This window comes from Monodelphis domestica, chromosome 1 (assembly GCF_027887165.1).
Source record: "Monodelphis domestica isolate mMonDom1 chromosome 1, mMonDom1.pri, whole genome shotgun sequence".
Taxonomy (NCBI): domain Eukaryota; kingdom Metazoa; phylum Chordata; class Mammalia; order Didelphimorphia; family Didelphidae; genus Monodelphis; species Monodelphis domestica.
The window spans coordinates 335,752,038-335,772,982 of NC_077227.1; the positions used below are offsets into that span (position 1 = coordinate 335,752,038).

Genomic DNA, 20,945 nt, shown 5'->3' on the forward strand with positions numbered 1-20,945 from the left:
TATCCACTTTGTCATCATTTGCCAATGTGGGAGAGAACTTGCTGCCCTTCTAGAATGAGAATATGGGGCTGAGGGGAGATGCGGTACTTTGGAGGATCACTATAGGTAATGATAGCTTACAGTTCTCTAAACTAGATAGAGAACAATATGAGTAATAAACAGATCAGGCACAAAGCTGGTGCCCAGTATAAAATATTACAGATGGGTAACTGATAAATCTGCAATGCATGCTTGGCTAATGTTAAAACTACAGGTTTCGCTGTTGTTTAACCAGCACCAACCAGTGAAGAATACAAGACTTTAGCGTATGAGGATTTTGTTCTCATCACCATCCTTCACTGCCCCCCAACAAGAACGTGGCAGAAGGGACTAGATGTCACATAGGGAATTAATATCCTAAGTTAGGCTCTTCTCAACCCAGCCCATTGTAGGTACTTAAGGTTATTCCCCCCAAATCCATTTATTCTTTGTTCCACTGAGAAGGCAAATGTTTTCCTTCCCTGGTCTGTGATCTGAGGGGCCAGAAAAAGGCAGGCCTTCCTCCCCAGGTCCTGCTTCTCAAGTGTTGCTTTCTGTAGTTCCTACCAGCATTCTCTTCAGCTCTGACCTTTCTCATTGCTAAGTAAAATGAAAGAATCTCTTTCCACATGAGAAGCATCAAGTCCTAGAAACAAAGGGGCTCCTACTATGCTGCCATAGAATTCTGCTGCAGGCACACAGCCTGCTTTTCTGTTTTCTTGTGGACATTACTCAAAGGATAGCAATCTATGTATTAACTTGGCTGGTAGGGTCTCACAAATTTAAGCAGTGAAAAGTCCCAAATGTAACAGGTTTTGATCCCCAGCTGTCACTTGATGTCTCCGAGTGGGTTTCATCATCTGTAAATCAAAGCATTAGACAAAATGACATCCAAGATCTTTCAGCTTAAAACCTGTGATTCGAGGCATGGCATTTCCCAAAAACATGGCCTACTTGTCCCATGGCAAAGATCAATCACATACCCATTATGTTCAAAAATAAGCTCTTTGAATGTAGTAGAACTTTGAACTTTAGGATTTGTATCCTCAAGGCTATGTTCAAGGTAAACTCTTAGTATATTATTTTCTTATTGATATATTCAATGTTTGGAGTTCAAAATCTTTCAAGTGTCAATTTTTTTTAAAATAACCATTTTTTCAATTAACCAGAATCCTTCTTTCCCCATCACTTCCTCTTCCCACCTAAATGAAAAATAAAAAGTCCTTGTAACAAATAGTATACTTGGGCAGGACAAATTTGCAGCCTAGACATGTCCCCAAACTTTAAATGTCTCAGTATGCATTGAGTCCATTCACCTCTGTCATCATTAGTCTTCCGGAATGAGAGTGGTGATATCCTTGATGATCCTGTCTGGTTCTCAGGGCCTCACAAAACACTTCATGTGGCATATATTTTTAACAACTAAAGCAAATTAAAAGTCATGAGATTGCAACTTTTGTTTTTGTTATACTTTATGGATTTCAGGTTAAGAAGTTGTACAACCAGGGTTAGTTTGGGCCTTAATGATGCATAAATGACAAGAACCACACCTTTCTTAGATTTAGCTCAGTTGCTTATACTCTATCACATTTATGATTATACTGCCTATATCTAGAATGTGTGTGTACAGAGGATACTAGCCTGAAAAAATTATATTCCTTCCCAAATCCTCTTCATTAAACAACTAAGATTTCCATTAAGTTATTCCCTATGGTTAAAATCAAACACTAGTTCTATGGTTCTTTTGTAAAGGTTATCTTCTGCTGAGAATACTCTTAAAACAAGATATACTTCTCGCACAGTTCCTTATTCCCCATATTCTGCTTAAGAATCATGTTAACAAAAAGGTGTGTAGAATAAAAGTCTTTTATAATAATAGGATAGGGCTCGATCCATTCTTCAGTATGTTTTGGCTTCATTAGACTCTTCCATAAGTTCTCGTTGAAAGAGTCGAGGTTTGTTGGGATTATTTGTAAGCAACCAATCAGCTAGCCAAATCTAAAGGGAAAAAGAAAAAAATATTCCTTAAATGCACACTCTACAAATGGAAAAGCTTGTCAACAATATGAGAATTGGGAAAGTAAAAATTCTAAATTAAAAAATACCAAGTATCTCTTACATGGATGACTGTCAAAACAGAAACCTTGAATCCAAGATTAAAATTTACCTGCCTGGCCACTCTTTACTTCCCAAAGGTAATTGTGAATGCCCCTGAAATGGGAGATGGTGGTGGTATAAATACAACTTGATATTATGACATCTACATGAATCTTTGGGGTTCTTTTTTTAATTAAACCATTACCTTCAGCTTAGAATCATTACTGTGTATTGGTTCCAAGGCAGAAGAGTGGTAAGGGCTAAGCAAAGGGGGTTAAGTGACTTGTCCAGGGTCACACAGCTAGGAAGTATCTGAGGCCAGATTTAAACCCAGGACCTCCCATCTCTAGGCCTGGCTCCCAATCCACTGAGCTAACCAACTGACCCCTCTTTGGGATGCTAAATGAATGATATAATCACTCTGTGGTGGATAGAGAAGTTAGATGCTTCGCTGAAGAAACAAAGAATCTGATATTGGCTCTGGGGTATGTCTGAAAGCCCTGGACAGCCCAAGATGATGGTCCTGATGAACTTCCCTGCAGATCTAGGGGACCAGTCACTCTGTCAAGCACACACTGTAAGGAATTTGAGCACCCAGGTCAAGGAGAGGCTGGCCTACCTCTTGGGGCCTTGAAGCCCAGGTCTTGCACAATATAGGTGGCAGAGGTGATTTTTCCATCAAGGGTGAATCAGTAGAAATATCTAACTAGTAGTGTATACATTAGCAAACTAGCCAGATTAGAAAGATAAGTTGAGGCTCAAGAGAGAGTAGCTCCTAGAGGTGAAAGAGTTGGAGACCTCTGGATAAGGGTGAAGGAGATGATAAGGACAGGGGAAGATAGCTCTGGTACCCAGAGAAGGATATCTTTTCTTATTAGAGGTTTGAGGAGCGGTCACAGAGGCTCAGCTATCAGCCAGGGGACTGATGGGAACCAACTGAAGTATACCAACTAGGGGATTAGAGGAAGTGCCTCTGCCTAAGTCCTGAACTCTACTCCCAAGCCAAGTTGAGGACTGGAGAAAGACTTTATTGATGAGAATGGTAATTCTGTCCAGTCAAGCAGCTAGCATTTATGTAGTCATTTTTTAATATAGTGTTTTAAGGTTTGCAAAATGTTTTACACATGTTAGTTCATTTTATCCTCTTAACTCTGTGAGGTCTGTATAAATTTAATAGCATTGAAATCAAGACCAAGACCAGGGCAAAAGTTAGGAGGGAGGGCAATGAGGGAATAATTAATGCTGAGGCCTAGAAAAATAAGAACATTTCTAAACTGAATATTTTAATCTCATCCTATAAAAGTGATGGCAACCCTTTTAGAGATGGAGTACCAGGCCCTGCCCTGATCCCATCCCCAGACCAAGTGCCATGCCCATCCCCGTTATCCCACACAGGGGAGGGAGAAAGCCCTCCCATTGGATTGCTGGCTGGAGGGGCAGGTCATGTGAGAAATGTCCTCAGTGGAGGTGAAAAGGGGGAGGGAAGTGGCCTGAGCAGTCTGCTCCCCTCTGGCTCTGCCACCTATGAGTCTCCCACTTTACCCACTGTGTGCTCCCATTGGCTGCTCAGCAGAGAGGTGGGGGATGTGAAAAAAAAATGTCACTAGATGGGGTGGAGAGGAGGAGAGCAGTTCCTCAAGTCTCTCTGCCTTTCTAGTAACCAACTGGGGGGAAGGGGTGGCTGAATAGCCACAGAGAGCACTCTGTGTGCCATCTTTGGCACCCGTGTCATAAGTTCACCATCACTGTCCTATAACCTCCCTTGCCTTTTCTAGTCCATTGTATATATTTCATAATAAATCTCTTTTAGATCACCTGAGAAGTTTGCGAGTTGTTACTATGCAGGAAGGGTTGATGCTGGCACAGACCTGAGGTCTAGCTCAATAGATAAGAAGCTGGAAACCTGAAAAGGGGTGCTGTTGTTCAGTTGTGACCAGCTTTATGACCCCATTTGGAGTTTTCTTGGCCATTTCCTTCACCTTCTCATTTTACAGATGAGGAACTGAGACAAACAGGGTTAAATGATTTGCCCAGAGTCACACAGCTACTAAGTATCTGCGGGTGTCACATTTGAACTCAGATTTTCCTGACTCCAGGCCTGATGCTCTATCCATTGCACCACCTAGCTGTCCAAAAAGGAGTAGGGAATTGAGACTTGGAATTGCTAGTTATGAAATAGTGGTTTAAGAAATGTCCATGAAAAATGGCAAAGGGAGAAAGATAGTCAGGGATGTTAATGAAGTGGGACTGGTATGAGAATAATTTCCCCTGAATCTATCTTCAGAAGAGTTGAAAATGGCTAAAAAGTGTTCAGACTATCTGGTCTATCTTAATGGATGTTTTTTAGCCCCGATGAATAAATATCTATTTTGTTCTATAATTCCCTCTTCCCCGTCTCTCTTCCCTCTGCACCTATCTGAAGGACACAGATGACTTTGGGATGAGTTTTTATATTTAAAAAAATAATTGGATTTACTCAGGAACCAGGAGCTCTACACAGAACTAAGGATTCTCTTGCTCTTTCCTTTTAGAATAATTATGCAAATTTATAGATGGTATAGTGGAAAAAAACATTGAACCTGAAATGAAAGGATCGGGGTGAATTCCCTATTCTGCCACATATTAACCTAGCATTAGTCCTTATCACAAACGATGTGACATTGCTAAGGGTAATGGGACAATGTAGTAAGTATACAGAGTGCCAGGCCTGGAGTCTGGAGGGCTCTTCCTGAGTTCAAATTTGGCCTCAGACACTTCCTAGCTGTGTGATCCTAGACAAGTCCCTTAATCCTATTTGCCTCAGTTTTCTCATCTGTAAATTGAGCTGGAGATGGAAATGGTAAACTACTTCAGTATCTTTGCCCAGAAAACCCCAGAGTCCCGAGACCAAGCAACAACAAACTTTGGTAAACCTCATTTTTTTCATTTCTTAAAAAAGGGGAATATTCAATTTACAGGGATCTAGGAGAAAAAAACACTATTCATAAGCAAAGGATAAACTATGGGAGTGGAAACACCGAGGAAAAGCAACTGCCTGAATACAGAGGTTGAGGGGACATGACAGAGGAGAGACTCTAAATGAACACTCTAGTGCAAATACTATCAACAAAGCAATGGGTTCAAATCAAGAAAACATCTAATGCCCAGTGGACTTACGCGTCGGCTATGGGGGGTGGGGGGGAGGAAAAGAAAATGATCTATGTCTTTAATGAATAATGCTTGGAAATGATCACATAAAATATATTTTTAAAAAAAGGGGAATATTAGTACTTCACAGGGTTGTTGTGAGAAAAAAGTTTTATATAAATCTTGTAATCATAGAAAATTTTTCTAAACCAACTAATAAAAAAAAAACACTTTATAAACATGAGCCATTATACACAGAAATGCCATTCAATAAGAGAGAATCTTTTAAATGAGTTGAAAATGCAGCTGGAGAAGTCAGACAGGAAGGTTATAGAAACTTCATTTGCCAAAAAACCTCAGACCTGTTCCTTTTTAGTTCGAAGGATGTTTTTTAAAAAGGCTACTGAACAACATTATTTTAATATGAAAGGAATATTTCTTACAAAGGGATCTGCTGGTTTCTGCTTACAAAGCTCTGTGAGTCCTGCCAATAGAGTAGGATTTACATACAACTCCAGGTAATCTCTAGCACCTTCTCCAGATGGGATGGGCTCAATAACCACTACAAAACAACAAAGGCATTTAGAATTAGTGTGAGAGTGAAACAAAAAGAGGAAACATTCACATTTCTGCTTGGTTTTATTACTTTTTAAATTTTAAAAAGGCTTTCTTGATCCTTTTTGGCTTTATAGCATATTGGAAAAACTCTCCCATTAAGAACTAAAAAAGAGTTCCCTTGAAAAGAGAAAGTTAAAGAGGCAGCTGGGTAGCTCAGTGGATTGAGAGCCAGGCCCAGAGATGGGAGGTCCTGGGTTCAAATTTGACCTCAGACACTTCCCAGCTTGGGCGACCCTGGGCAAGTCACTTAACCCCCATTGCCTAGCCCTTACTCTGCCTTGGAACCAACCCGTAGTATTGATTCTAAGACAAATGGTAAGGGTTTAAAAAAAAAGGAAAAAAAGTTAAGCAAAAAATACTCAATACAGAGTTAACATATGTTACACTCTGATCTACAGTTCAGTTCCTCTGCCTTTCCTGAGAGAATTGGTGGGTGTTATTCAACTATGTGTTCTCCATAACTGGTTTTTCAATTGCTCAGTGTTTGTTACCTTTTAGTGATTTTTCATTTATACTATCATAAACTAGAGGTAGCTAGGTGGTTTGGTGGATAGAATGCTGGGCCTCGAATTAGAAAGGTCTGAGTTCAAATCCAACCTCACGACTCTCACTAGTTGTGTGATTCTGGGCAAGTCACTTCACCTTTGTTTGCCTTAATCCACTAAAGAAGGAAATGGCAAACCACTCCAGGATCTTTTATTTTTAAAACCCTTAATGTCTGCTTTAGTATGGATCCTAAGACAAAAGAATAGCAAGGGCTAAGGGAATAGGATTAAGCGTCTAGATTCAAACCCAGGTCTTCCCATCTCCAGGCCTGGCTCTATCCATTGTGCAATTTAGTGAACCCATCACTCATATTTTTGCCAAGAAAATCCCAAACAGGATCATAGAGTCAGACATGACTGAATAACAACAAAGTATCATTTACAATGTTCTTTTACTTCCTTATTTTTAACAAAATACTCACAACTTGGGATAAATTACCTCTTCAGCAAAGCCCAACTGTGCCTATTTTTTTTAGGCTTACTAGATAGGTCTTTTGGGAGAGAAAGATCTATAGACTATAAATTTAAATCAAGGAACCTACTACTATCTCATCACTCCAGTAGAAGCATAGTGCTTTGCACACAGTAGGTACTCAAAAAATGTAGGCTGAATGTTGAATGAATAAATTGTTCTACCTCTGAAAAAGTTACAGATTGAGCTCTCAGGATCAAAAAAACAAACTTAACTCAATAATCTGTAGGGAGAAGTGAACGGAGGTGGGGGGGAAGCCCCGGTATAGGAGAGGGGTGCAATAGAAATTCAGAATTTGGAGTCACAAAAATTTATTTTGAATCTCAATTCTTCTACTTAATGCCTATGGGATCACTATTCAATCCTCTCTCAGCCCTAGTTTCCTCACCTTTAAAACGAGGGGCTTAGACTAGAGGACTTCTGAGGTCCATTCCACCTCAAAATCTATGCTCCTCATGCAGGGTAAGGAAGCAAACGTTTATTAAGTACCTACTATGAGCTAACGTGGCACTAAGTGCCACAACAACTCTGAGGTAGATGTGATTATTAGATATATTTTACAACTGAGGCAAGCAGAGTTGAAGTGACTTGCTCAGAGATACACAGCTCTCCTCTGATTTGACTACACACATGGCTCTCTACTTCTATTTCTTTTGTTGTTTGTCCTTCATGGAAGAAGATTGATGACATCATCGATGCTGAGGTCGGGATATAGTGTGTTCCATCTGTGGCTGATCAGACCAATACTAGTTCTGAAGGCACTACCACAGACTGGGTACAAGTGGTTCATGTGAATTTTTAGGGTGCCGGTGGCTCTCGATTTGCCCAGCTCATGTCCTTTGTGCTTTTACAATTCGACTTTGTTCCTGGAGTACACTATCTTCTTTGTTTGTTTTAGAATTTTTTTAATAATTTAGTAATGTTTTATTTTTTCCAATTACATATAAAAACAATTTCTGGCATTTGTTTTCTAACATTTTGAGTTCCAACATCTCTCCCTCCCCTACCCCTTTCCCTGAGAAAGTAAGCAATTTGATATGTTATACAGATGCTATCATACAAAACATTTCCCTATTCATCATGTTGTGGAAAAAGACATGAAAAAAAAATGAAAAGAGGGTAGCTAGGAGACTCAGTGAATTGAGAACTGTGCCCAGAAAGGGAAGGTCCTGGGTTCAAATAAGACCTCATAAACTTTCTAGCTGTATGACTGTTGTTAAAGGGATTTTCTTAATCTCTCCCTCTGTCTCTTTAAGAGGCAGGAAAGCAAGCAGAAGGATTTCTAAGTAGAAGAGAACTGACAGGCTTCTGTGAGAGTTAGCCTGAGTGGAAGATTCTGTTACCTAGGAGATGAGATATATAAGGAAGGATTCAATAGGCAGTTGAGGGGCTTTTACCTCTGGACATGGAGGGAGCAGAAGATCCATCTGGGTCTCTCAGTCAAAAGCCACCACTGGCAGTTTTTACTACTGACAGCTGGGATAAAGAAATGGATTTAAGGAGTTTGTAGGTGATGAATGTTTAGTTATAGTTTAGGCCTGATCTGCCCATGCAGAAGAACCTGTCCTCAAAGACAGTTGAGTAGGGTTTTTTAGAAATTTTAGTTAGAATGAGGAATATAGGTATAGTCATAAGATATTAGAATATTAATCTCTCTTTCCCCCTTTCTATTTTCTATCTGTACTTCTCAAATTAAACTAAGTGTTTTATCAAACTGTTCTCACTTTTGTCAAACTCCTACCAAATTGCCCTTACACCGTAGGTAAGTCACTAAACCCCCGTTGCCCAGTCCTTACTACTCTTCTGCCTTTGAACTAACAGTACTGATTCCAAAGCCAGAAGGTAAGGATTTTTTTTTTTAATGAAAATAAAGCAAAAAATGGTTTGCTTCAATCTGCAGTCAGACTGTCAGTACTTTCTCTAGAGGTGGATAGTATTTTTCATCAAGGGTCCTTTTGGTATTGTCTTGGATCATGTGATTGCTGAGAATAGCTGAGTCCTTCATAGTTGTTCACTGTACAATGTGTACAGTGTTCTTCTGGTTCAGCTCACTTCACTCTTCATGAGTTCATGTGTCCAGGTTTTTCTGAAATCTTCCTGCTCAGAATTTCTTATAACAAAATAGTATTCCATCACAATTATATATCACAACATGCTAGCCATTTCCCAATTGATGGCTATCTCCTCAATTTCCAATTCTTTGCCAGCACAAAGAGAACTGCCATAAATAAATATTTTTGTATAAATAGGTCCTTTTGCCTTTTTTTGAAGTCTCTTTGGGATACAGACCTAGGGGTGGTATTGCTGGGTCAAAGGGTATGCAGTTATAGAGCCCTTTGAGCATAGTTCCAAATTGCTCTCCTGAAGAATTGGATTGGTTCACAACTCCACCAATGGTGAATTAATGCCCCAATTTCCCAATATATCCTCCAACAATTGTTTTCCTTTTCTGTCATATTAGTCAATCTGCTAAGTGTGAGGTGGTACCTCAGTGATGTTTTAATTTGCTTTTCTCTAGTCGATAGTAAATTCAGAACATTTTTTTCATATGGTTATAGATAGCTTTGATTTCTTCATCTGAAAACTCTGTTCATATATTCAGACCATAGAGTGCTGACCTTCTCTGATGGAGGCATGCCATACTGAGAAGCCCAGTACCAGCATCGACTATGTCTGAAAGTCAATACTAAAGTTATTCAGAGATGCTTTGAGTATCCATTTCCTTTGTAATGTACCATTGACTGTCTTGAGATTAGAGCCAATAAATGTCTCCACTCTGCTCTCCTATAGCACCTTGTTTTATCATTTTCTAATGTTCTTTTCTCTATAGCGTAATGATCTCTGTTAATGCCTTCATCTCTTAACTAGAAAATAAGCTTCATTTTGAGAGGCATTTAAGTGACACATAGCTAGGAGGAGGGGTGGGCAAGTGTCATTGATTTTGGCTTTCAGTAACATAGAAGTCCCATAGAGGTTGAATAGGAGTTACACTGAATTTTTAGCTCTCAAAAGAAAGCTATCTGGGACCAAGGACTTCAATCACTAGATAATTAATCACAGCACACCTTCCCTCCTCACAGAACAGCACAGAATAGCAAGATGGCAATAGCAGCACTGTAATGTTGGAAGCGACAAGTACTCTCAGATAACAGTCTCAGGTTATATGAATTATAGTCTTCAGAACAAGAAAGGTGATTAGTCCCACTGTATTCTCCACTTGGGCAGCTAGATGACACAGTAAATAGAGTGCTAGGGCTGGAGTCAGGAAGACTTACTAGTTGTGTGACTCTGGGCAAGTCACTTAATCCTATTTGCCTCAGTTTTCTCATTTGTAAAATGAAGTAGAGATGTAAAAGGCAAAACATTCCAGTATCTATGCCAAGAAACCTCAAAAGTGTATCACATGAGTTGAACAAAACCGAAATAGATGAACAAAAAAATTATTTACTTTAAGCAGTGGATAGAGCACTGAGTCTGGAGTCAAGAAGGCCCAAGTTCAGATTTGGCTCAGACACTTATTAGTAGTGTGACCTGGGAGCAAGTCATGTTTCACCTCTGTTTGCTATATAAAAGTTTATTATATCGTAAGAAGATGCACTTAAATTTACAACTCATGTAGTAACTCACCTTCAGGAAACATGAATCGAATTTCTCTTTCTGCTGCAGTAAAATTTTTACTTCCATGAAGTGCATTCCTTAGCTCATCTGTCCCATAGATTGCTCTTAGACTAAATGAAGGTAAAATTGAAGTCAATTCAATCTAACATCCTTTCCAAATCATTTATATATATATATATACACATATGCATTTATCTTACAAATGAGAACTAATTTACAAAGACATATTCATTTCTCATTTAAGGAGGCTTTAATTCATTTGAACTTGGCTTCAAAACTGTCTAAAGGAGGGGCAAAAAACACATTTAAATGTATAGGAATTTAAATTCACAGTTTTTTGTTTCAACTTTAAGAGGATCAAGAAAAAAGCATTAACAAAAGTTTTAAATATTAAGGTACTAATTCAGTCAATTAATATTCTTACTTCACTGACAATGTTATATTGGTATAAGAAGAAAATCAGCCCCTTCCTGGGGACAGTTCAGAACTTTTTGTGTTATTTATGCATGCAGGCATGCATCATTCACACATGCATGGGCACACACACACACAAAATTAAAATGCAAAAGAAAATAAGGACATTTCCAAGGAAAAGAATACGCTCTACATTACAGGAATCAGCCTCTAGGTAAGAAGGCAAATTGAATTTTCTTCCAGGTATATTACCTATCTGGGTGCGTCTCCTTAGCTTTGAAGCTATTAGATGGCCCCATAAGATCCAGCCAGTAAGGAATTGCGTTATGTCTTGCTAATATCATGGCAACAAGTGGACCAGAACTCATGTATGCTGTTAGATTAGGGAAAAACATTTTCCCATATTGTTCCACATAAAAGTTGCTACACTGTTCAGGGCTAAAACGTAGCTTTCTTCTCTATAAAGGAAACAGATATTCAAGAAAAATGTCTTTAAATGATAATATACTAAAACTCAATTCAGACATTAAATGTAGATTATCTGATCAGCTTGGATCTATGAAGAAAGTTAGCCAGGAAAATTAAGTTTATACAAGATTAGGAGGGTTAGCTTTAATTTAGGAAGATCTGGGTTCAAGTTTCACATTCTGGCAACTACTAGCTGTGTGACTGTGGACAAGTCATTTCATCTCAGTGCTCAAAGACACTCTAAAGTTCAGATGCAGGTGAGAAACCTACAACTCTATCAGTGGAGTTTCCAGAGTGGATAATAACAACAGATATGGACCAATACTCCTAATTCTTGCTTCTCAAAGACAAGATTATGAGAGGGAATGTTGGACTTTAAGGAAACAAAACCTTTAAGTCAGGAAACCTGACCCTTATTTATATGGCCAAGAGATGGCCTTTACCAATTTTGGGCCTTCAGTTTCCCATCTCTAACGATACTTAGTTTAACAAAATCAGGAATGTCTTGGGAACTCTAAATTACTCCACCCTACTTTACAGGAAGATAAAGTTGTAATCTCCAGAAGGAACAATGAAGGTACTTAGTTCTCACATTATAGTGAAGCTAGAACTTTAAGCCAAGTCTATTTTTAGATCTTAATACAAAAAAGGTGTTAAGTAACTATAAAGGCTAAATTAATCACAAAAAGGCCAAGTAACTCACAAAAGGTGAACTTAATAAAGAAGTGTTAAGTAACTCTAAAGACATAATCAAATCAAAGAAGATGAGAACTAAAAGTATGGGCAGTCCTGGAGAAAAGCCTTTGATATGATTGGTAGACATGAAAATTTAGAGGAGGAGACCCAAGGGTGAAAGGTCTATATATTTGGGACTTTTGCTCTCTCTGGCACCTTATTGGTGGTGGAGTGTTAGCCGAGAGCAGCGTGCTGAGCTTTCCAGCATCTTAGCATGGCTACAAGCTATTTGTCTGGTTCAGTGATGAGTTTCTGGCTGAGTTTCCTCCTTCACTTTTCCAATTTTATCCCCTTGGCCAGGCAGGAGGAATCCTATATCCTCTTCCCTCCTTCTCCTTAAATTCCTTCCCTCTATATTAATTAAATTACTATAAATTTCCAGACCGACTTGGGTATTTTATTTGGGATTTTCCCCGGCGACCAATTAAATCTAGATGTTAAGTCACAACCCTAAAATTATCTTGATAGTCTGGGCTGGACTGGATGATTTCCAGGGTTTCTTTCTGCTCTGAAATGCTATCCTGATAAGTAATTTGCATACAAATTGATGTCACAATGTGCAATCATAAATTAAATGCCACCTCATATTTAGTTCGAGTAACATTTAAGTGTCTAATATGTTTAAGTCACTGTTATTTATGCAATTCACATAGCATTACAGTTTTCAAAGTTCTTTTACACAATCATCTAAAGTGACTTAGTAACAATCTTATGAAATAGACATATCAGTAGTAAGATCCATCTGCAAAATAGACCTAAAGTATTGACCATATTGGATCTGAACAGTTTCTAAGTTAGGTAACAATTTGTAATTATTAAACAGTTTATTTAACAGCATATAATTAAAAAGTAATAAAATGCAATAGGAATAACAGAAGAAAAAATTGAAGGAATCAGAATGGGCAATGAGGTAATAAAACTTTTTGTACATAATATTATGTGTACTTAGAAAATCTTAGAAATTAAACTTAAAAGCTGGTTGATATTAATAATTTTAGCAAAGTAGGATAAAAAATAAATCTATATAAAGCATCAGAATTTCTATATATTGCCAACAAGGCTTTGCAAAAAAGATATTTCATTTAAAGTAACCCAAAATAATATAAAATACCTGGCAATATCCCTGCAAAGACAAACCCAGAAACTATATGAACATAATTATAAAATACTTTTCATACAAATAAAGTCAAATTTAAATAATTGAAGACATATTCATTGTTCATAGATAGGCTTAATAAAAATAACAATTCTACCTAAATTTTCTACTTATTCATGCCATCCCAATTAAATTACCAAAAAAAAATTGTATTGAACCAGAAAAAAATAACAAAATTCATTTGGAAGAACACTAACACATCATTGGTGGAACTGCAAATTGGTCTAATCATTTTGGAGAGCAATCTAGAATTCTGCCCAAAGAGTTATAAAACTATATACTAGGGGGGCCCAAACTACAGCACATGTGCCACATGCCATTTATCTGGCCTACACTGAACTTCCAGAAGGGGCACCTCTTTCATTGGTGGTCAGTGAGAAGAGCACTGTATGTGGTGGCGCCACAAAGCATGGTGTCTCTCACATACAGTACTACTTTCGGTGACATAATCCTTTGCGTGGTGCCTTGTTCTGAGAACAAGGCACCACGCAAAGGATTATGTGGCTGCACAGTGGAAGACATCAGCATGGTGAGCAGTGATCTGGGGGAGGGGATTCCACACTGTGTATACTGCTGCCCGGTATAGTGGTGGTGGTGATGGGCCTGTGCAAGGTGTGACAGGCCCATCACAGCCAATGCTGTAGCTTTCGCTATCCCAGAGAGCGGTATACAGATTTGTTCATAGGTTTTTTTATAGTCCAGTCCTCCAGCAGTCTGAGGGACAGTGAACTGGCCCCCTGTGTAAAAAGTTTTGGGGCCCCTTCTATATACCCTTTGACTCAGCAATACCACTATTAGATATGTTTCCCAGGGTGATCAGGAAAGGAAAAAATGTTCTAAAATATCTATAGCAACTCTCTTTGTGGCAGCAAAAAACTGGAAATTGAGAGGATGTCCATCAATTGGGGGAAGGTTGAAAAAGTTGTGGTATATGATTATGGTGAAAAACTACTCTGCTGTAAGAAATGATGAGCAGGTTGATTTTAAAGAAATATGGAAAGATTTTCATGAAATAATGAAGAGTGAAACAACTAGAACCAAGAGATTATATGAATATGTGAAGATGCGATTGACTCTCCCCTCACCTGTTTTTGAATTAATCAACCAAAGCTTGAACACTCCTACTTGGCACTAAGTGGGGGAGTTTGCAAACCACTTAGAGCTCCACCCTTTCAACTCAATCAGTCAGAAACTTGTGAATCCTTTGATAAGAGTTTATACCCTCATAGGACGAGAGATGGAACCTACAAACACTGCCCCTCTGGGCAGCACTAAGCAAATTAAAAGACTGCAATTGGTCCCCATAAAGTGGAGGGAGGGACAGGAAGTGACATAAAAAAGGATTATAAAAGATGATGAACTTCCTGTCCAAGAGGTCTTCATCCTGAATCTTGGTCATGGAGGAGCTTGGACTGGAACTGTGGCTCTTGGCCTGCTTCTCCCGTTGGAGCTTCTTCTGGTGAGTGAAAAGCTGACCTTCCTTTCCTGGTTTCTGGAGAGATTAGTTCCGGAGAGGCCTCCCTTTCTTGGAGAAACCCACATAGGTTGAATCCTTGCTTAATTCACCACTAAATTCTCTGGCTGAGGAGTGAACAATGCCTGCATAGCTGGAGCCAGAGACCGGAGTAACATTTAGGGTGATAAGCTTCCTTTATCCTTTTTTTCCATTTATCCTTTTATCCTTTCCTCTTCCTTTATCCTCTTTCACATTTCTCTACTTTCACTCGTTCTATCTCTTTGTAAATAAAGCTACTGAAAGTCATTTTGACTTGGGCTATATTAAGTTTAAAATCAGCAACCATAGTATTATCTTAAAATTCTCACATATTTAGTCCAACCATAAAATTTAATTCCTTACAAATAACAATAATGTTCAAAGAGTTACTGTGAAAGTCTAAGCTATTCTGGGTTATATGAATATTCAAATCACCTACAAAGGATGTATGAAGGAAGATGCTATCTACCTCCAGTGAAAGAACTGATAAATGTATCTGTGTCAAATGTTGGTTTTCTCTAATGTAGGGTTGGGAAGGAGGGAAACAACATAGAACTCAAAATAACAAAAAAAAGTAATAAACCAAATTTCTCTTAAATTCATATTTCAAACATTTCATAAATTTACATTGACCTTTCCCCAATATTTCAGAAGGTTATCTCTATTGAGTTTAGACATAAATGATTTCTAAATTGGTTCTGAAAATGGGCTCTGAAGGTTCAGATTCTTCTAGTTCTGTTTCCTGGCTTGCTGATTCATAGCTCTGAGAAAATAATTTTGAGGGGAAAGAAGAGAGTAGTGTCACAGAAACCTAGAGAAGAAAGTATCAGTATGTAATTCACAGTATCAAAAGATGCAGAGAGGTTAAACATAATGGGGATTAAGAAAGGATTATTAAATTTGGCAATTAAGAGGTCACTGGTAGCTTTGATGATGGCAGTTTCAATTCAATGATGAGATCAGAAGACAGACTTGTAGAGGTTTTAGAATTAAGAGGGGGAAAGAGGAAATGGAGGCACATAGTGTAGCACAGCAAGTAGCCCACAACATTTCTGAGTGAGGCCTGAACCAAATTAAAATGTAACTGGGAGACAATTAACAAAATAAAGAAAAATACAATAAATCAGAGAATATTAATATGCATTTTCTAAGTCAATGTGTGGCTTGTAGGATTCCTTGGGCATGCTTTAGTGATCCCCATTTTTATTTGAATTTGATGTTAGTGGTATCAAGAGCTTTCTCAATGAGTTTATTTGAGACAGGGAGGAATGGGAGAGGATGCTACTTGGCAGGGAGAACTGGATTAAGCAGAATTTTTTAAGGATTGGTCATATTTTTAAGTAGTAGGGAAGAAGTCAGTAAATAGGGAGAGACTAAAGATTAGAGAAAGTTGGGATGAGGGTAGGGGAAATATGCTGTAGAAGATGAACAGTGCTGAGATCAAGGATACTTATAGAAGAATTTGCCTTCCCTCAGGAGAAAGATCTACTATTACCAGCAACAGGAATGAAGGAGATGGTGAAGGAAGGCATCCAAGTGATGGCTGGTGAACTGAGGAGGAGGGGAGAAGTAGGAATTCCCTGCAAATGATGTCAAATGGAGATGAGGTTCTTAGCTTTTAGGGAACCATGAGGTAAGAGATACTGAGTTGAAAAGGTTAGAAATAGTTAACTGTGGTAAAGGGGATAGTAAACTGATTAGGGAGGTACAAAAAAGTACAGCCTTGTTGCTGTGAAGAGGCCAATTGAGATTAGATAACATAAATCCATATTAGACCTACTTAGCACAGCTTTGTCAGTTTTTCTCCAAATTCATTCAGTAGTATGTGAATAGAAGTGAAAGCCATAAAAGTTGAGATATTCCAGGGTTTTAGTTTGGCCAATCATGACTGGTGACAGAGCAAAGGGACAAAGGGGGTCCAAAAAAGAAGGGAAGAGAATATAGTTAATGTGAGGGTTAGTTATTTGGAAAAGAAATCAAGGATAGAGTCATAAGGATAAAATAGCCAAATATGAAATAAAAGATTATGAATTTTGGTGCAAATTATGTAAATGTTTTCTAGTCACATTGAAGATAACACAAGAAAGAAAAGGCTTAAAAAAGCTGCATCGGAATTTATTCAAATTAGGTATATTTCAGTGTTTGGCTATTCTTGTCCTAGAATGACAAAACACTGAAACTCTTTACCAAAGGAAACTTAAATTTCTTTGAAAATTTTTATAATTGAATCAGAGCTAGCTTTCAGCAACAGGTTTGGTCCCCAGCTCCAAAATATGGTTTAATAAACATATTTTTAGGACAAAGATATATTTAGCAAAGAAACAAATGCAATTAGTTGGGTCTAACCATTCATTTCTTCCCATCAAGGTTCTTGCTATCTATGACTTTCTCATATCAATTGGTAATTATACTTGAAGATGAATGTAATTAATTGTATAATTAAATTCACCTCATCTGTACAAAAATGAGTTTTTGACCACTGCCTAAAATCTCAAATATCTTTCATTATGTTCTGCCTGGGAGAAGAAGGGTGGCCTTATTAAGTATCTCTTAAAGTCCTTTTCCAAGGGATTGGTAACCCCATGGCAATGGTATTGCAATATACAATACTCTACCCCTCAAGGAGGTTTGGCCATATCATAAAAATTATTCATACTTATTCTGTGGTGAAACCTTTTTTTTTTTGTTCAGTAGTACAAGAAATTCAAGAAACCACAGCAGTTTCTCCTTTAATCCAAACCTAACGACTACTATTAAAAATTAAGATTATATTAGTATATTTCAAATGCTTAAGTTTAGAATTTACATATTTTGCAAAATAGCCAACAGTTATAACTACTGCTTTAAAGTTTGCAAAGTACTTTGAAATGATAATGGTAAATTTAGCTTCTATGCTTAAAAAGTTACATTTAGCAATTTCCCCAGAATTATTTTGAATATTTTCATAAAGGAAATATGAATCAACAATCAAAGAGTAGCTACCATTAATTACAGAGTATACGTATTGAAAAAATGTGTATTATTCTTCACAATAATGAGTATTTTTTCCTTTCTTTCTCTCAGAAGTTTAAATCTTCTCTTAAAGAAATCACAGATCATTGGATAAAGTACTAAAATAAATGCTATTTTTAAAAAACCCATAAAGATCACATAATATTCTCTGACCATTTTCACATGTGAATTTATTCCAGGCAATTCAGGTTCTTGAACTTAGCCTTAATTGATTAGATTGTTATGAATCCTTTTTCTAATGTTTATTATTTTTTTAAACCCTTACCTTCTGTTTTAGGGCTAGGCAACGGGGGTTAAGGGATTTGCCCAGGATTACACAGCCAGGAAGTGTCTGAGGCTACATTTGAACCCAGGACCTCCTATCTCTGGGCCTGGCTCCTCAAATCATAGAGACACCCTTGCTGCCTCCTAATGTTTATTCTTTTAAAAAATAATAATAACCCTTACCTTCTGTCTTAGTGTCTGCTACTAAATATCAGTTCCAAGACAAAAGAATGGTAAGGACCAAGCAATTGGGGTTAAGTGACTTGACCTCAGGTCACACAGCTAGGAAGTGTCTGAGACTAAATTTGAACCCAAGATCTCCCATCTTCAGGTCTGGTTCTCTATCCACTAAACTATCTAGCTGCCTCATCTAAAGTTTATTCTTACTGAAAAGCTTTTGTACTAACAAAATCAACTAGAGGAGCTACAGATTAGGGGGGAAAAATCTTTGCATCAAATATCTATAATAAATGTCTAATAAAAGGCAGCATGGAATGGCAAACAGATGGAAGGGCTTGGAGGCAGAAGATCTGGATTCACATCCTGTCTCAGATCCATCCTAACTTCCTGAATGAACAAATTACCAGTTTGATAAGAGTCCTCATGCAACTCTCTAAGCCTACCAGTTGATGACCAGATGATGATGATTAAAAGAGCTTAATAAATGCCTGCTGATTAATTTATTGATTGGTAAAGGTAAATCTCCTCTCTGAGAATTATACCAATGAAATCATCAGAGTTTTGCCTTACCCTCTCAAAGAGCCAGTTGTCCAAAGTTAAAAGGGAACTGAGACAAATATGCAAGATCAAGTGCCATTTTCCAAAAAATAAGTTGGTCAAAAAACACGAACACTCCTCAAGACTAAAACTATATGCTTGTGTGAACATTTGCTGAAAAAAATCACTAATAAACTATTAAAAAATAAAACTGCAAAGTAGTCTGAATTATATCATTGGATGTAACCCAATTCTCCAAACACTCAAATTGTCAAAATGACAAAAGTTAGCAAAGATCAGTGTTGGAGGGCTGCAGAAATGCTGGCACACTGCTGAAAGTTGTATGAATTGGTCCAAATTTTTGGAAAGCAATTTGGAATTAAGGAAGAAAAGTGATAAAAACTTCCATACCTTTTGACCCAGAGATCCCATTGTCAGTCACATACCTTAAAGACAGAAAGTAAGTTCCTATAAGAAAATAATCATAGGTGCAGTAACAAAAAACTGGAAACAAATCAGTTGCCCATCATTTGGGGAATGGCTTAACAAATTGTCATAATGGAATATTACTAGTTCATAAGAAATTATGAATATGAAGAATTCAAAGATGCATAGAAAAATTTAAATGAGCTGATGCAAAATGAAGCAGAACCTGAAAAGCATACAGGACCACAATGCAACTGGGAAAGAAATTTAATGCTATATAATTATAATGCCCAAGCTGGTCCCCAAAGAAGAGAGAAAAAAAACACACTTTTCTCCCTTTTTTGAAAAAGCAAGAGACTATGGGTATATGTCAAGCCCAGTGGATGTGTTTGGGTTAGTTTTGCTCAATTCCCTTTTTTTCTTCTTTTAAAACATTTTTGTAATAAAGGATAGTTGGGTCGCTGGGTATGGGATGGGAGAGGATTTCTTTAGAAATGAAGGTAATATAAAAGATTTAAGATATCAAAAACTGCTTTCCTTTTAAGAGCAAATATTCATTCCCTTAAAAAAAATAACATTTTCACTTGATCTTAGTCAAAAGTCTGAGAAGAGATTAAAAAAAAAACAAACAAAAAATTTCTAATGAGGAAATATGGCAGAGAAGCTTTATTTTTAAAGAATCATGGAAAAATTAGCTCTTGAAAAATAAGGGATCTAGAAAACTCAATTATATTCTATTTGATAATCATTTTCAGCAAAGATCTGTTCCTAAACGAGTTAAACTTTTGGCAAATCATTAAAAGCCCAAGCATTAAACCTACAACAGGAATCGGTATTAATGAACTTTTCATTAACAATAGCAGCCATTCCGAAAAGCAATGAAATAAAGTATTTTTAAGGAAAAGTTTGTCCTCCAGAAGAGAATTACCTGAACAATGGTGAATCCAGAATTGAGGATGATATCTTCTATCTCCTCTTCTTTGTCCACGATATCTGGTTTGATAATAGCCAGGGTTCTTTCTACATAAATCTGAGGTGGGGGCATTAATATCTCCATCGTTTTGTTTTTTTAGATAAACTTGACAGGTATGAACTTCAACGAGAACCCACCCCTCCTCCCCTACAAAATACAAGATAGGCGATTATGAGGAAACCGAGACTTCTTAGCACTCTTCAGCAAATTTTTTGGTAGAAATTTTGTAACAACTGCCAGGAATTTTCCCACCTACTTAAGAACAGCCTCCAGAAGGTCGTAATCAGAACACCTCGTTAGCCAGTCGGGTGCTTAATGACTCTCCGGGCACTTCCCCACGATCACAATCCCTTCATTTATCTCCTCGGGAAGAGGGATGGGGTGGGAAGGTTGCCCAGTTTTTGCAGATGAGGTCACAGAAGCCCAGAGAGGGAGGTCAAGGTGGCTGGTGACAGTATTGGAGCGGCTTGCAGGCAAGGTTGGGAAGCTACAAGGAGGCTGGGCTTTCCTCGATCCTGCTGGTGTCTCGCCTCCAGTGGGCCGGACCCTCGTAATCCCGGGGCACAGGTTGCCACAGCCACCTCACCGCCGATCCTCCTTTACCCCGGGCCCTGGTGCTGCCTCTCCGGTTGCTAAGAGACGCTAGAGCGCCGAGCGTTGGGCCTAGCCCAGCTCAAGGCCAGCCCCAGTCTCCTGCCCGCCCACTGGCCTCCCCTCCCCCAGTCTGTCCCTGGGTGGGCCGTCCCCACAGGCTAAATGAGGCCCCGCCTGTTTGGTAACAGAGCATAGGA

At 38.1% G+C, this 20,945-nt stretch overlaps 1 protein-coding gene across 3 annotated transcripts; it reads right to left on the reverse strand.

The window, feature by feature from the left end:
- Window positions 1-1,472: 1,472 nt before the first annotated feature.
- NME5 (NME/NM23 family member 5) lies at window positions 1,473-20,868 on the reverse strand. Of its 3 annotated transcripts, none has more exons than XM_056811351.1 (6): window positions 20,407-20,868; window positions 20,110-20,301; window positions 11,161-11,366; window positions 10,504-10,604; window positions 5,685-5,803; window positions 1,473-2,016 (listed from the first exon to the last, which is right to left on the reverse strand). In XM_056811351.1, exons 2-6 carry the CDS (start codon window positions 20,236-20,238, stop codon window positions 1,918-1,920), a joined length of 654 nt encoding a protein of 217 aa, XP_056667329.1. In that variant the 5' UTR covers window positions 20,239-20,301; window positions 20,407-20,868; the 3' UTR covers window positions 1,473-1,917. The 3 variants fall into 3 exon arrangements, with proteins under 3 accessions (XP_056667329.1, XP_007473734.1, XP_007473736.1); XM_007473672.3 differs by having other exon boundaries at window positions 20,411-20,867; XM_007473674.3 differs by lacking the exon at window positions 20,407-20,868 and adding an exon at window positions 19,167-19,201 and having other exon boundaries at window positions 20,110-20,245.
- Window positions 20,869-20,945: the final 77 nt, after the last annotated feature.